General features: G+C 47.6%; 1 protein-coding gene across 17 annotated transcripts in view; it reads left to right on the forward strand.

The window, feature by feature from the left end:
• The window catches only part of LOC147098633 (calcium/calmodulin-dependent protein kinase type II subunit gamma), a 442,156-nt gene that overhangs the window by 190,581 nt on the left and 238,223 nt on the right, over positions 1–13,352 (forward strand). For all 17 annotated transcript variants that reach the window (XM_085970577.1, XM_085970580.1, XM_085970582.1 and 14 more), the window contains exon 3: positions 1,748–1,807. In XM_085970577.1, coding sequence (XP_085826703.1) covers positions 1,748–1,807 — 60 coding nt within the window. The remainder of the gene's footprint in view (positions 1–1,747; positions 1,808–13,352) is intronic.

Here is a 13,352-nt window from a genome sequence, read left to right on the forward strand (position 1 = left end):
ATTAAGGGATTGTTTTGAGGCTTAAGAAGATGATAAACAAAAGTAGCAACACGAGAACAAATTGCTTATGTAATTTTTTTCAGTAAAGCTTTCATAAGCCTGCCACCACCTCTGTGGTGTGTAGTTTGTTTAAGATTGCTGTGCCTGCCAATCCTCCCACTTATGACTGCTACAAGAACATAAGAATTATGAGCAGTAGGAGGCCATACGGCCCCTCGAACCTACTCCGCCATTCAATAAGATCTTCGACCTTGCTCCACTTTCCTGCCCAATCCCTTGATTCCAAAAATCTATTGATCTCAGCCTTGAATATACTCCAAGACTCAGCATTCACAGCCCTCTGGGGGAGAGAATTCCAAAGATTCACAACCCTCTGAGTGAAGAAATTCCTCCTCATCTCAGTCCTAAATGGCCGACCCCTTATCCGGAGACTCTGCCCTCCCGAGTTTGAGACTCTCCAGCCAGGGGAAACAGCCTCTCGTGTGTGTGTGTGTGTGTGTGTGTGTGTTGCTCCGCCCAGTTGAATAGTCTAAAGACATTCCCTGTCTAGGCTAATAAAGTAGTTGGTTAGATGAGGGCAGCTGATGCCTCGGGAACCATATCCCAACATGAGCACCATGAGAGGAGGAGGGGAGAAAATTGGGAGGAAGAACGATGAATAAATACTTACTGATTAAAGGGTTTTTTTGAATTGAAAAGGAAGTTCTCTCTCTGAGTGGATCTCCTTGGGTCCGTATTCCTTTACTAACACTACACAGGAACAACTCTTGTAACTATCACAGTGATTGGAGTACTTGTAACTATTTCTTCCCAAATATGACGACCATGCTTTTGTTTTGTTCTTGGGATGTTCGCAGGGCTGGCCAGGTCAAAGTTCTTGCCTATCCCTATGGTGATGGTGGTGGGCTTCTTTCTTGAATCGCTGCGGTGTTTGTGGTGATGCTAGGGACTTGAGTAGTTCGCTAGTCCCCCTCATAGAGCATTGAGAGTGAAGTATGGAGTGCGAGACTGGGCGTGTGTAGGTATGACTAGATAGGGTTGACAAGTTCCCTTCCTAAAGGGTATTGGTGAACCAGCTGGGTTTTATGTGACAGTCCTGCAGTTTTCATGCTCATTTTTTCTGGTGCCGGCCCAATTGACCAGATTTAATGAATTCAGAAAGAAAGACTTGCATTTCTATAGCGCCTTTCACGACCACCAGACGCCCCAAAGCGCTTTATAGCCAATTAAGTACTTTTGAAGTGTAGTCACTGTTGTAATGTGGGAAACGCAGCAGCCAATTTGCGCACAGCAAGCTCCCACAAACAGCAATGTGATAATGACATGATAAACTGTTTTTTGTTATGTCGATTGAGGGAAAAATATTGGCCAGGTCAGTCTTACAACCAGGATTTGAACTTGCTACTTCTGGATTGCGAGTCCATTACCATAATCACTGCACTGCTGTACCCGGCATACTTCCGAACCAGCTCAAGTACGGAGAGATTAATTTTCGGATGACTTTGAACTGATGAACTATGACCTGTGTGCACGTTTCAGGAAAACCGATACTCCAGCTTTGTTTCGGCAAATCTTTCCCACTTGGCTGATTTGCAGGACACGCCCGGAGCATTCATTTTCACTGTTGTCATTTGCCGTGTGTGCAGCTGTAACCTATCCATCCATTCACCGCTTTGTGTTTTTAAAAAAAAAAATTAAAAAAAATTGCATTCCTTAATAGATATTTTTTGGTTTTTTTGACCCGCAGATCACCAGAAGCTGGAACGCGAAGCGAGGATCTGCAGGCTGCTGAAGCATCCCAATATCGGTAGGTCATTCCGAAAGGTGCACTGTGCTCTCTCGCCTCGCTAATAGCGAGGAGCTGCTCAACGTGACGTTGCCTCGGGTGGACTGGCATCCCCAGAGGGCGTGGGAATCGCACGGAGAAAAGGGGTGGGGGTGCCGATAATTCGCGCCATGGAACCATTCATGGGGGCACTCGTGGAAATCCCCCCCACGTCCCATATGGCCAGTCCACCTCTGCTTGGCCTTATTCTGCATGACCTCTTTCACCCGGTGTATGGATTATGTTTCAACTCTTAAACCACCCCCCACCCAGGCCAGACACGCACACACACACGGAAAGAGCTGCAGCAAAATAGTAGTGAAAGGTGTTGTCGCAATGTTTTGGCAGATTTAAAAGCTTGACTTTTTTTTAAATTTCGTTTTTTATGGGCTGTGAGCATCGCTAACGAGGCCAGCATTTATTGCCCATCCCCAGTTGCCCTTGAGAAGGTGGTGGTGAGCCGCCTTCTTGAACCGCTGCAGTCCGTGTGGTGAAGGTGCTCCCACAGTGCTGTTAGGGAGGCAGTTCCAGGATTTTGACCCAGCGACAATGAAGGATCGGCGATATACTTTCACGTCAGGATGGTGTGTGACTTGAAGGGGAACTTGGAGGGGGTGGTGTTCCTATGTGCCTGCTGCCCTTGGTCCTACAGTATTTGTCACTATAGCCTCCTCTTCTGTTTAGGGAGTGGGGGGGCTTTGAGAAGTTATTTCCTATGTGCAATAGATAGTCCTATTCCGACTTGAACAACCTACCGCCAACCCGTCTCAATCCATGCATTATAACGCAAATTTGTATTTTGCCTGTTTGTAGGAACACTTTTCTAGACGCTATTCTAACCTGCATTGTTTTGAAGTGTTTGATCAGGATTTGGGTAACTGGTTTGTGCTGTTCGATGCACCATGCCTGTCTTGTCCGGGGAGTTAATTGTACCAGCTTATCGCTTAATGTAAACCTGCTTCTGTAGGTGGGTTAATGACATTCTTTTTGGGTGCCTGAAGATGCAGCTGGAGGTTGTACCAGCCGCACTTGCTTTGCGGCCGTAAATGGTTAACAGAGATGAGCTAAAGATGGAGGGCCTGTGGCGGTGATGCACAAGGGGGTGGGGTGGTGTATCGGCCGCCTGTTAGACACACTGCCCAGTATTCAGTTCCCAGCCAACGGAATTAAACATCGGGTGTTGCGTATCCGATACCGCCCGTTTTCTGCCACCCCGCGAGTCCAATTTCCCCTCAGTCTGTATGACAGAGTTGCTTCTAGCTCCCCCAGTGCCTCGGAGGGTAAATTACATAGAATTGCACCGAATTTACAGCAGAGCAACAGGCCCAACTGGCCTGTGCTGGCGTTTATGCTCCACACGAGCCTGCTCCCACCCCCTGCTTCATCTCGCCCCATCAGCATATCCTTCTATTCAGCTGTGGCTCAGTGGGCAGCACCCTCATCTCCGAATCAGAAGGTTGTGGGTTCAAGTCCCACTCCAGGGACTCGAGCACATGAAGCTAGGCTGACGCTCCCAGTGCAGTGCTGAGGGAGTGCTGCACTGTCGGAGGTGCCGTCTTTCGGATGAGACGTTAAACCGAGGCCCCGTCTGCCCTCTTAGCTGGACGTAAAAGATCCCAAGGCACTATTTCAAAGAAGAGCAGGGGGAGTTCTCCCCAGTGTTCTGGGGCCAATATTTACCCCTCAATCCACGTAACAAAAACAGATTATCAGGTCATTATCACATTGCTGTTTGTGGGAGCTTGCTGTGCGCAAATTGGCTGCCGCGTTTCCCACATTACAGCAGTGACTCCACTTCGAAAGTACTTCATTGGCTGTAAAGCGCTTTGAGACGTCCGGTGGTCGTGAAAGGCGCTATCGAAATGCAAGTCTTTCTTTCTTTCTATTCCTTTCTCCCTCCTGTGCTTCCCCTTAAAGGCATCCAAAATGGACTGCAGTGCGTGGCCCTCCGTTTTACAGGCCATTAATGTCCCACGTTTGACCTGCTCTGTACTAGAGTTAGCTGCCCTCAGCCAGGGCAATAAGGTTATTGCACTTGGCCCTCGTGCCACCTGGGCAAGGAAAAGAGGCAATTAATCCATGGTTGCTACTCTCGATTGCCACCTGATGGGAAATGCATGGGTCTTCGGGGCGGGCCAGGATTGGGATGGGCTGATACAATAGCAAAATACAGGAAACTCTTTTTTATCCGGCGCCGATGGGACCGGCGTGGTGCCGGTTTATCAAAAAGTCCGGATTACAGAGAGGTATAGTTAAAAGGTACGAGAGCTCCGTACACAGCAACAAATCCAGGCTTCCCTGTTGCTTAGCAACAAGTGCAGGAACCCCGGCCACAGACCAAGCATCCCTGTTGCTTAGCAACAAGTGCAGGAACCCCGATTACACAGCCACAGATCCAGGAACGGCCACTAATATGAAGTAAAACTTACCTGAACCTACTCCTGAATTTTGCCGGTTATTTAGGTGCCGGTAAATCGAGAGTTTCCTGTACTGCGGATGCTGGAAATCTGAAATAACAACAGAAAATGCTGGAAATACTCAGCAGGCCACGGCAGCATCCATGGAGAGAGAAACGGAGTTAACGTTTCAGTTCTGGGTTCTGATGAAGGATCCCAGACCTGAAACGTTAACTCTGTTTCTCTCTCCACGTATGTTGCCTGGCCTGCTGAGTATTTCCAGCATTTTCTGTTGTTATTTGGGATGGACTGAAATGGCTCCCCCCCCCCTTTCCTCCCTCCTCCACGGTTGCCTGGGCAACGGACACCCAACATCGAAGCCATTTTGAGTCAGTTCCAGAAGACTGCTGCCGCCAGTAGAATGATCCCCACGCAGATGCTGTTGCCTTGAGGGGAGGAGAGAGGAGAGGAGACCAGGGGAAAATTGTAGCTTTTCTGCCTCTTCAAACATGCTTTCTTGGCCAGTGTGAATTTGACTGCAGCCTGATTTATTTCAGTGTTCAAATGCCAGCAAAGGAAATATGTCAAGAGCGAGAAACTGCAGCTTTACCATGCCTGCACTCGCCCGAGGCGAGGAGAGGGCAGCATATTACGATTATATTGTGAAATGTAAAATCTATGATAAATCTTGGCAATTTTCTTCAGTATTTTAATGTGTGGCTAACTGTGGCAGTTTGACATTCCCCGGGAATCATGGTCAATTGCTATGTGTTTTCTGACCCTCCCCTGTGTTTACATTATCTTTTCCCCCTCCCCTCTCCTCTCGTCACTCGCTCACTCTCCCAGCCCTGCCCTTCCAGCAGAATTCCTCAGCCGTGCTCCGAAACCTCTGCCTATATATCGCTCTTGTATAGAAACATAGAAGATAGGAGCAGGAGTAGGCCATTCGGCCCCTCGAGCCTACTCCGCCATTCAAGGAGATCATGGCTGATCATCCAAACTCAGTACCCTGTCCCTGCTTTCTCCCCATACCCCTTGATCCCTTTAGCCTTAAGAAATACATCCAACTCCTTCTTGAATATATTTAATGAATTGGCCTCTACTGCCTTCTGTGGTAGAGAATTCCACAGGTTCACCACTCTCTGGGTGAAGAAATTCCTCCTCATTTCTGTCCTAAAAGGCCTACCCCTTATTCTTAGACTCTGACTCCTGGTTGTGGATTCCCTGACCATCGGGAACATCCTTCCTGCATCTAGTCTGTCTAGTCCTGTTAGAATTTTATAAGTTTCAATGAGATCCCCTCTCATTCTTCTAAACTCCAGCGAGTACAAGCCCAATCGACCCAATCTCTCCTCATACGTGTCGTTACGAAGAGCTGTGTGAGAGCGGCCTTGCAATGACTTGCTCCTTCCCCCTGGCCCCCCTGCCCCCAATACCTTCCCTATCTCCCAAAAAACCCAAGCTACTTTTGGCGCACGTCCCACTGGCCAGTTCAGGAAGGTCACCGGCAGAAGCCTGGATGTTGGTTGGGTGGTCACCTCTTGAAGTGGACAAGGAAATTGATATTAGGAAGGTCTTGCGTTTAGCTAACGCTCATTATATTCCAGGAATTGGGCTTTTTGTTGCAGCTGCACAAAATTCTTCAACAACGAGTCGCAAGGAAGCCGGTCATTTGACCAGGAGTCTGGGGAAAAAAACTGACCTTTGGCCTCAACGGTAGCTGTAGTTCTCTGTCTCTATTTAGAGCAATGAGCCAAAACAGGCCAAACTAACAGCTGAACGCGACAACCAGGCTTCGAACCTGAGATGACCCATGAGCACCACCAAGGGAGATCCACCAGTATCTTGTAGCTGGGGGAGGAGGACCATTTTAAAATAAAAATCTCTTGCTTCCACCTGTTGCTGCACTTTCCGTTTTGTTCTCCAGTTAAACACAAGGGCCCTTTTGTTCCAGTATAAAAATGCTTGTTGAGGTGAATCATTGGGCACTTAAGAATGAAAGGACCTGCTAGCCTTTCATCATACAAGCCATTGCTTCAGGGAAGGCAGGTCCCTTTGTCATGAGATCTTCAACTTAGCTGTACTGCGAAAAGGTTTTTTAAAAAAAAGTTGAGTAACCATGGCGAATACCTCTTAATGTTTCTTTTGTTCTTTCATCCCTTGATCTCATTGAATGGCGGAGCAGGCTTAAGGGGCCGAATGGCCTACTCCTGCTCCTATCTTCTATCCCCATTTCCCAGCCCCCAAACTGGCCTTTTAATCTGTTTCATTTCCTGTGTTTTCTCAGTCCTGACGAAGGGTTTCGACCTGAAACGTTGACTCTATTTCTCTCTCCACGGATGTTGCCTGGCCTGCTGAGGTTTTCCAGCATTTTCTGTTGTTATTTTGGATTTCCAGCATCCGCAGTATTTTGCTATCGTCATGGTGAAGGATGGTTTGAGTCCCATGGGAAAGCAAGACAGGTAGGGAAGGTATTGGGGATGGGAATAGGGGAAGGGGCGGGGGACAAGGGAAGGAGCAAGTTATTTCAAGGCCGCTCTCGCGCAGTTCTTCATAGCCGATACAAGAGTGATATATGCAGAAGTCTTGGAGCAGGGCTGAGGGATATTGCTGGAAGGACAGGACTACGAGAGTGAGCGAGTGCTGAGAGGAGAGGTGAGGAGATAATTTAAACACGGGGAGGGTCGGAAAAAGAATAGCAAGTTACTATGATTCCCATGGGCTGTGAAACTGCCACAGTCAGCACCGCATTAAAATACTGAAGAAACTTGCCAAGATTGGTCATAGATTTTACATGTTCCAACATAATCGGAATATGCTGCCCTCTCCTCGTGGGTGCATGGTAAAGCTGCAGTTTCTCTTTCTTGACATCCTCTTTGCTGCTGTTGAAAACTGCAATAAGTCAGGGTGCAGTCAAACTCACACCGGCCAAGAAAGAAGTTGGTGGTAGTACGATAGCAAAATACTGCAGATGCTGGAAATCCGAAATAACAACAGAAAATGCTGGAAAAACTCAGCAGGCCAGGCAGCATCCGTGGAGAGAAACTAGAGTCAACGTTTCGGGTGAACCCTTTGTCAAGACTAAAGAAGCACAGGAAATGAAATAGATTAAGAGGCCAGGCTGGGAGGGAACAAAAGAGAAGAGACATTAAGAGGTATTCAAAGCGAGATGAGATGGTGATAGGACTAGTGGAGACAAAAGACAGATCTAGATTAGGTGTGAAATGCGCTGGCAGAATGGGAGACAGCTGCCATGTGGGAGAGGAAAAAAAAGGGGGGAGGGGGTGGGGGGAAAGGGCCGAAACAAAGGTGTGGATAAAAAGTATAAGTAAAAATGTAATAGGGGCCGAGGTTATGATCTGAAATTGTTGAACTCGATATTGAGTCCGGAAGGCTGTAAAGTGCCTAATCGGAAGATGAGGTGCTGTTCCTCGAGCTTACGCTGGGTTTCCGTGGAACAACGCAAGAGCCCGAATACGGTGAGGTCCGAGTGTGAATGGGGCGGTGAATTAAAATGACAGGCGACCGGAAGCTCGGGGTCACCCTTACGGACTGAACGGAGGTGGAGACCAAACGCATATTAATGATCCCGCCAGTATGAGTGAGGTTTTTGGCCTCTTCCAACTTCCTCTCTTGTTGGCTGTCGCTCTTTGAAGTCCTGCAATTATTTAATCCCAGTTTAGTATTCCAAATTACAGATACGGCAGGTTCTAAATGAGGTGGAGAGTGCGATTTCATTGTGTTTTTTGAATTGATTATTGATGATGTATTCACCAGTGATTCGGGTTTTGTATTGTGACTTTCATGTAGAAAAACAGCAGAAGGCTGCTTACAGGGGTTGCGGGGAGGCAATGGAAATCAGCTCTGAACCATAGTGGGGAGGTTACGAGAGGGGACTGGAAACGTGATCAAAAGGATGGGTTTAAGGAGGCATTTAAAGTTGGGGGGAGAGAGAGGTTTTACCGAAGGGGTGCCAGAGAGTAGAGCTGAGGTGGCTCGGTGCTTTGTCACCAATAATGAGGCAAATGGAGTGGAGCGGATACACAGGTCACAGTCAGCGGACTGAATAGGGGTTACCAACCCTTCAGGATTGCCCTGGAGCCTCCAGGAATGAATGATTAAACTCCGGGACACTGGAGTGAGCAACACCCGGGAGAAAAATCACAGGGGCTGGAGAAATTGTGGGTTTCTTTTAAGCTTGCTTTGGACACTTGCTTATTTGTTATAAAAATATCGGAGGGGAAAAAGGCTGTTTGACTGGCGGCCAAGAATCATCCAATCGGGTGACAGAGTCTATTCGCTTTTCAATTGGTGTGGGCAGGCGGTTGCCGCGACGATGGATGTGTCGGGCGACCAAATGTGATGAAATATTCCATTCATCACTCATCAGTATTTCTCTGCCTGTGACTGTGGTTGGTTTCAGTTTCATTTCCATTGTATTGTACTGTGTGTAGGGCTCCGCCCATACCTGGCTCCTATGTAAGCTGGCCCAGCCTGCAGCACATCCAGTACGGCAGACCTCTGGATGGAAGATACATTCTCCTCTGTGTGTTACCTTCTAAGTCAATAAAAGCCTTGTTTTGTTTCGCTAACATCGAGTCTCGGATTTATTGAGGCACATCAGTCCGGAAGGCTGTAAAGTGCCTAATCGGAAGATGAGGTGCTGTTCCTCGAGTTTACGCTGGGTTTCCGTGGAACAATGCAAGAGGCCGAGGACAGTGAGGTCCGAGTGTGAATGGGGCGCTGAATTAAAATGACAGGCGACCGGAAGCTCGGGGTCACCCTTACGGACTGAACGGAGGTGTTCCGCAAAGGGGAGACCAAACGCATATTAATGATCCCCGCCAGTATGAGTGAGGTTTTTGGCCTCTTCCAACTTCCTCTCTCGTTGGCTGTCGCTCTTTGAAGTCCTGCAATTATTTAATCCCAGTTTAGTATTCCAAATTACAGATACGGCAGGTTCTAAATGAGGTGGAGAGTGCGATTTCATTGTGTTTTTTGAATTGATTATTGATGATGTATTCACCAGTGATTCGGGTTTTGTATTGTGACTTTCATGTAGAAAAACAGCAGAAGGCTGCTTACAGGGGTTGCGGGGAGGCAATGAAAATCAGCTCTGAACCATAGTGGGGAGGTTACGAGAGGGGACTGGAAACGTGATCAAAAGGATGGGTTTAAGGAGGCATTTAAAGTTGGGGGGAGAGAGAGGTTTTACTGAGGGGGGGTGCCAGAGAGTAGAGCTGAGGTGGCTCGGTGCTTTGTCACCAATAATGAGGCAAATGGAGTGGAGCGAATACACAGGTCACAGTCAGCGGACTGAATAGGGGTTACCAACCCTTCAGGATTGCCCTGGAGCCTCCAGGAATGAATGATTAAACTCCGGGACACTGGAGTGAGCAACACCCGGGAGAAAAATCACAGGGGCTGGAGAAATTGTGGGTTTCTTTTAAGCTTTCTTTGGACACTTGTTTATTTGTTATAAAAATATCGGAGGGGAAAAAGGCTGTTTGACTGGCAGTCAAGAATCATCCAATCGGGTGACAGAGTCTATTCGCTTTTCAATTGGTGTGGGCAGGCGGTTGCCGCGACGATGGATGTGTCGGGCGACCAATGGCAGGAGTCTGGGGGCGGGGGCGGTTGTAGTCAGGAGGTCATGTGATGACACCTGCAGGAACATGGCCAGGCAGAGTTGGCAACCCTCAGACTGAAGGGTGTGAGGAGATTAGGGAGGAGCACGGCCACGGAGGGATATAGAGGCGAGGACGCAGAGTGCGTTTGAGAGATCGGCGGCCAGCACAGATGGGTGAGGACATGGGTGCTGGGCAACCAGCACTTAGTGCAAGACAGCTGAGTTTCGAATAGGTTGGAGTTTATGGAGGGAGCAGGATGGGAGGCCTGAGAGGAGGACATAGGATAAATAACGTTCAGAGTTGACAGATAGCACTTCATTGGTGATGGGGGGAGGGGGAAGGCAAGTGATGTTGCACAGGTGGAGTTAAGCAGTCATCATGATGGACAGAACATAGGGTTGAAACTCATAAAAGTGCTAACTGTTTGATTTGCAACAAATTGAAAACCTGTAAAAGCTCACATCTCCTGCTAAATGCTTCACATAAGAAGATAAGAAATAGGAGCAGGAGTCGGCCACACGGCCCCTCGAGCCTGCTCCACCATTCAATAAGATCATGGCTGATCTTCTACCTCAACTCCACTTTCCCGCCCGATCCCCATATCCCTCGATTCCCTTAATATTCAAAAATCGAGCGATCTCCGCCTTGAATATACTCAACGACTGAGCCTCCACAGCCCTCTGGGGTAGAGAATTCCAAAGATTCACCACCCCCTGAGTGAAGAAATTTCTCCTCATCTCGGTCCTAAATGGCCAACCCCTTAGTCCATTGCACGTAGAAGGCAAATCTCACAGGGTTGAAGAAAATAAGTTTTTAAAGTGGAGAGTGCAGGTAGGCCATTTTGTACTGAGCCAATAAATTACCACAATTTACAGATTTAATTGCAAATAAACAGATCTAATAAAGATCGGCAGTTTGATTCTGAAAACATAACTCAAAGTTTGCTGAAGAAAGGAAACGGTAGTTTTAAAAATAGAAAATAAAAACTTGTATTTCTATAGCGCCTTTCACGACCACGGGATGTCCCAAAGTGCTTTACAGCCAATGAAGTACTTCTTGAAGTGGAGTCACTGCTGTAAGGTGGGAAACGCGGCAGCCAATTTGCACACAGCAAGCTCCCACAAACAGCAAAGTGATCATGACCAGACAATCTGTTTGTGATGTTGATTGAGGGATTAATATTGGCCCCAGGACATTAATAATGAAACTTTAGCTGTGGCGATTGACTGACTGGTTTAAGATGCAGCCTCATAAGATGCCCAGCGATTTCCAAGCAGGGACAGCCGAATCTTTGTGGGATTTTGTTTCACGTCTGGTTTGTTGAGAATGGGCCAGACACTTTAGCGCAGTGAAAGCCGCCACACAGGAAGCAGTAGTGCGGAGTGAGAACTCCTTTGGACATTGGGAACAGGTTTGCGAAGAGTTTGTATATTTTGCGCGCACCTGCAGACCTTCTCAAAGGATGAGTTTAATTTCACAAGAAGTGGGAAATGGAGGAAATTGTCCTGACTATAATTATGATGTGGCTACACAAGGAATCCTGACTCCGACGTGGCTGACGCAAGGACCAACAACAGGATCGATGATGCGTTTTGCAGGAGGCCCTAATGGATGTCCAAAAATAAGCCTCTTGCAGATTTTGGAACCTGCCACCATTCCCTTTTAAGCTGCTCGGCCACACAGCGCTCTGAAGGTCCCGCGCAGCCGACTTTTAAATAGAAAAACCGCGCATGCGCAGAATTTTGAATCGCCCGCGCAGCTCGTTAAAGGGGCCGCGCGGGCCCAAACAAAATTACCGGGGACATGGTAACCCGATCATCTGTTTTTTTTTTGCAATAAAACTTTGATATACCTATCAATTCATTCAATGAAAAGCGACGAGTTAAGAAAGTAACTATAGGTTTTTATTGGCTAAATAACAGAGCCCACCCTCGTGGGTGATCGGGTCCAACAAGGAGGAATACCAGCCAGTCGACCACCTTTATACCTGGGCAAGCAGGCGGAGCCATGGGCGGAGTCAGCTGTGGTCAGCCCCGGTATAACAGCGTGACAAGAGGTGACCTTGTATAGTGATACAACAGTGTAAACAGTGATAACCATAGTGTAACGATATAAACAGTGATAACCATAGTGTAACGATAGTGAACGATAAAAGTGGTTTACCACAAACTTCTCTAAACATGTTCAACAGACAATGTGGGTTGAAACTTGTCTCATTGAAACTTATAAAATTCTAACAGGACTAGACAGACTAGATGCAGGAAGGATGTTCCCAATGGCGGGGGAGTCTAGAACCAGGGGTCACAGTCTAAGGATAAGGGGTAAGCCATTTAGGACTGAGATGAGGGGGAATTTCTTCACCCAGAGAGTGGTGAACCTGTGGAATTCTCTACCACACAAGGCAGTTGAGGCCAATTCATTAAATATATTCAAGAAGGAGTTAGATACATTTCTTAAGGCTAAAGGGATCAAAGGATATGGGGAGAAGGCAGGGACAGGGTACTGAGTTTGGATGATCAGCCATGATCGCATTGAATGGCGGAGCAGGTTCGAGGGGCTGAATGGCCTACTCCTGCTCCTATCTTCTATGTTTCTATGTCTTGCCTCAGAGTTTATTGCAGGGTTCATTTATTTTGTTGTTTACTTTTATTCTGTTTTGATTAAGTTGGACAATTATGGTAGGTTTTGTAACAACTGATGACCGGAGTTTATCTTTCATTGGAAGTTATCATTTAACTTGAAGTTATGATTGTTTTTTTCAATTGCACAAAGTCTGAGGAGTTGAGTGAAATTTGCACGATCCACATAACTGGAGCGCACAGATATCTCTGGTGAGCAGGCACCGGTTGTCGTCAAGGCAACATTTGACCAAATGTGGCATCAAGGAGCTCAATGGGAGTTTGGGGGGGGGGGGGGAAACTCTCCACTGGCTGGAGTCATACCTAGCACAAAGGAAGATGGTTGTGGTGGTTGAAGGTCAATCATCACAGCCCCAGGACACCGCTGCAGGAGTTCTCAGGGCAGTTTCCTAGGCCCAACCATCTTCAGTTGCTTTATCAATGACCTTCCCTCCAACATAAGTTCAGAAATGGGGATGTTCGCTGATGACTGCACAGTGTTTAGTGCCATTCACAACTCCTCAGATAATGAAGCAGTCCATGCCCGCACACAACAAGACCTGGACGACGTTCAGGCTTGGGCTGATAAGTGGCAGATAACATTCACGCCACAGAATGACTATCTCCAACAAGCGAGAGTCTAACCACCGCCCCTTGACATTCAACGGCATTACCATCGCCGAATCCCCCACCATCAGCATCATGGGGGGGGTCACCATTGACCAGAAACTGAACTGGACCAGCCACATAAATACTGTGGCAACAAGAGCACGTCAGAGGCTGGGTATTCTGGGGCGAGTGTCTCACCACCTGACTCCCCAAAGCCTTTCTACCATCTACAAGGCACAAGTCAGGAGTGTGATGGAATACTCTCCACTTGCCT

Source organism: Somniosus microcephalus, chromosome 29 (genome assembly GCF_052327205.1).
Source record: "Somniosus microcephalus isolate GS21.2 chromosome 29, FLI_Smic_1.0, whole genome shotgun sequence".
Classification (NCBI taxonomy): Eukaryota; Metazoa; Chordata; class Chondrichthyes; order Squaliformes; family Somniosidae; genus Somniosus; species Somniosus microcephalus.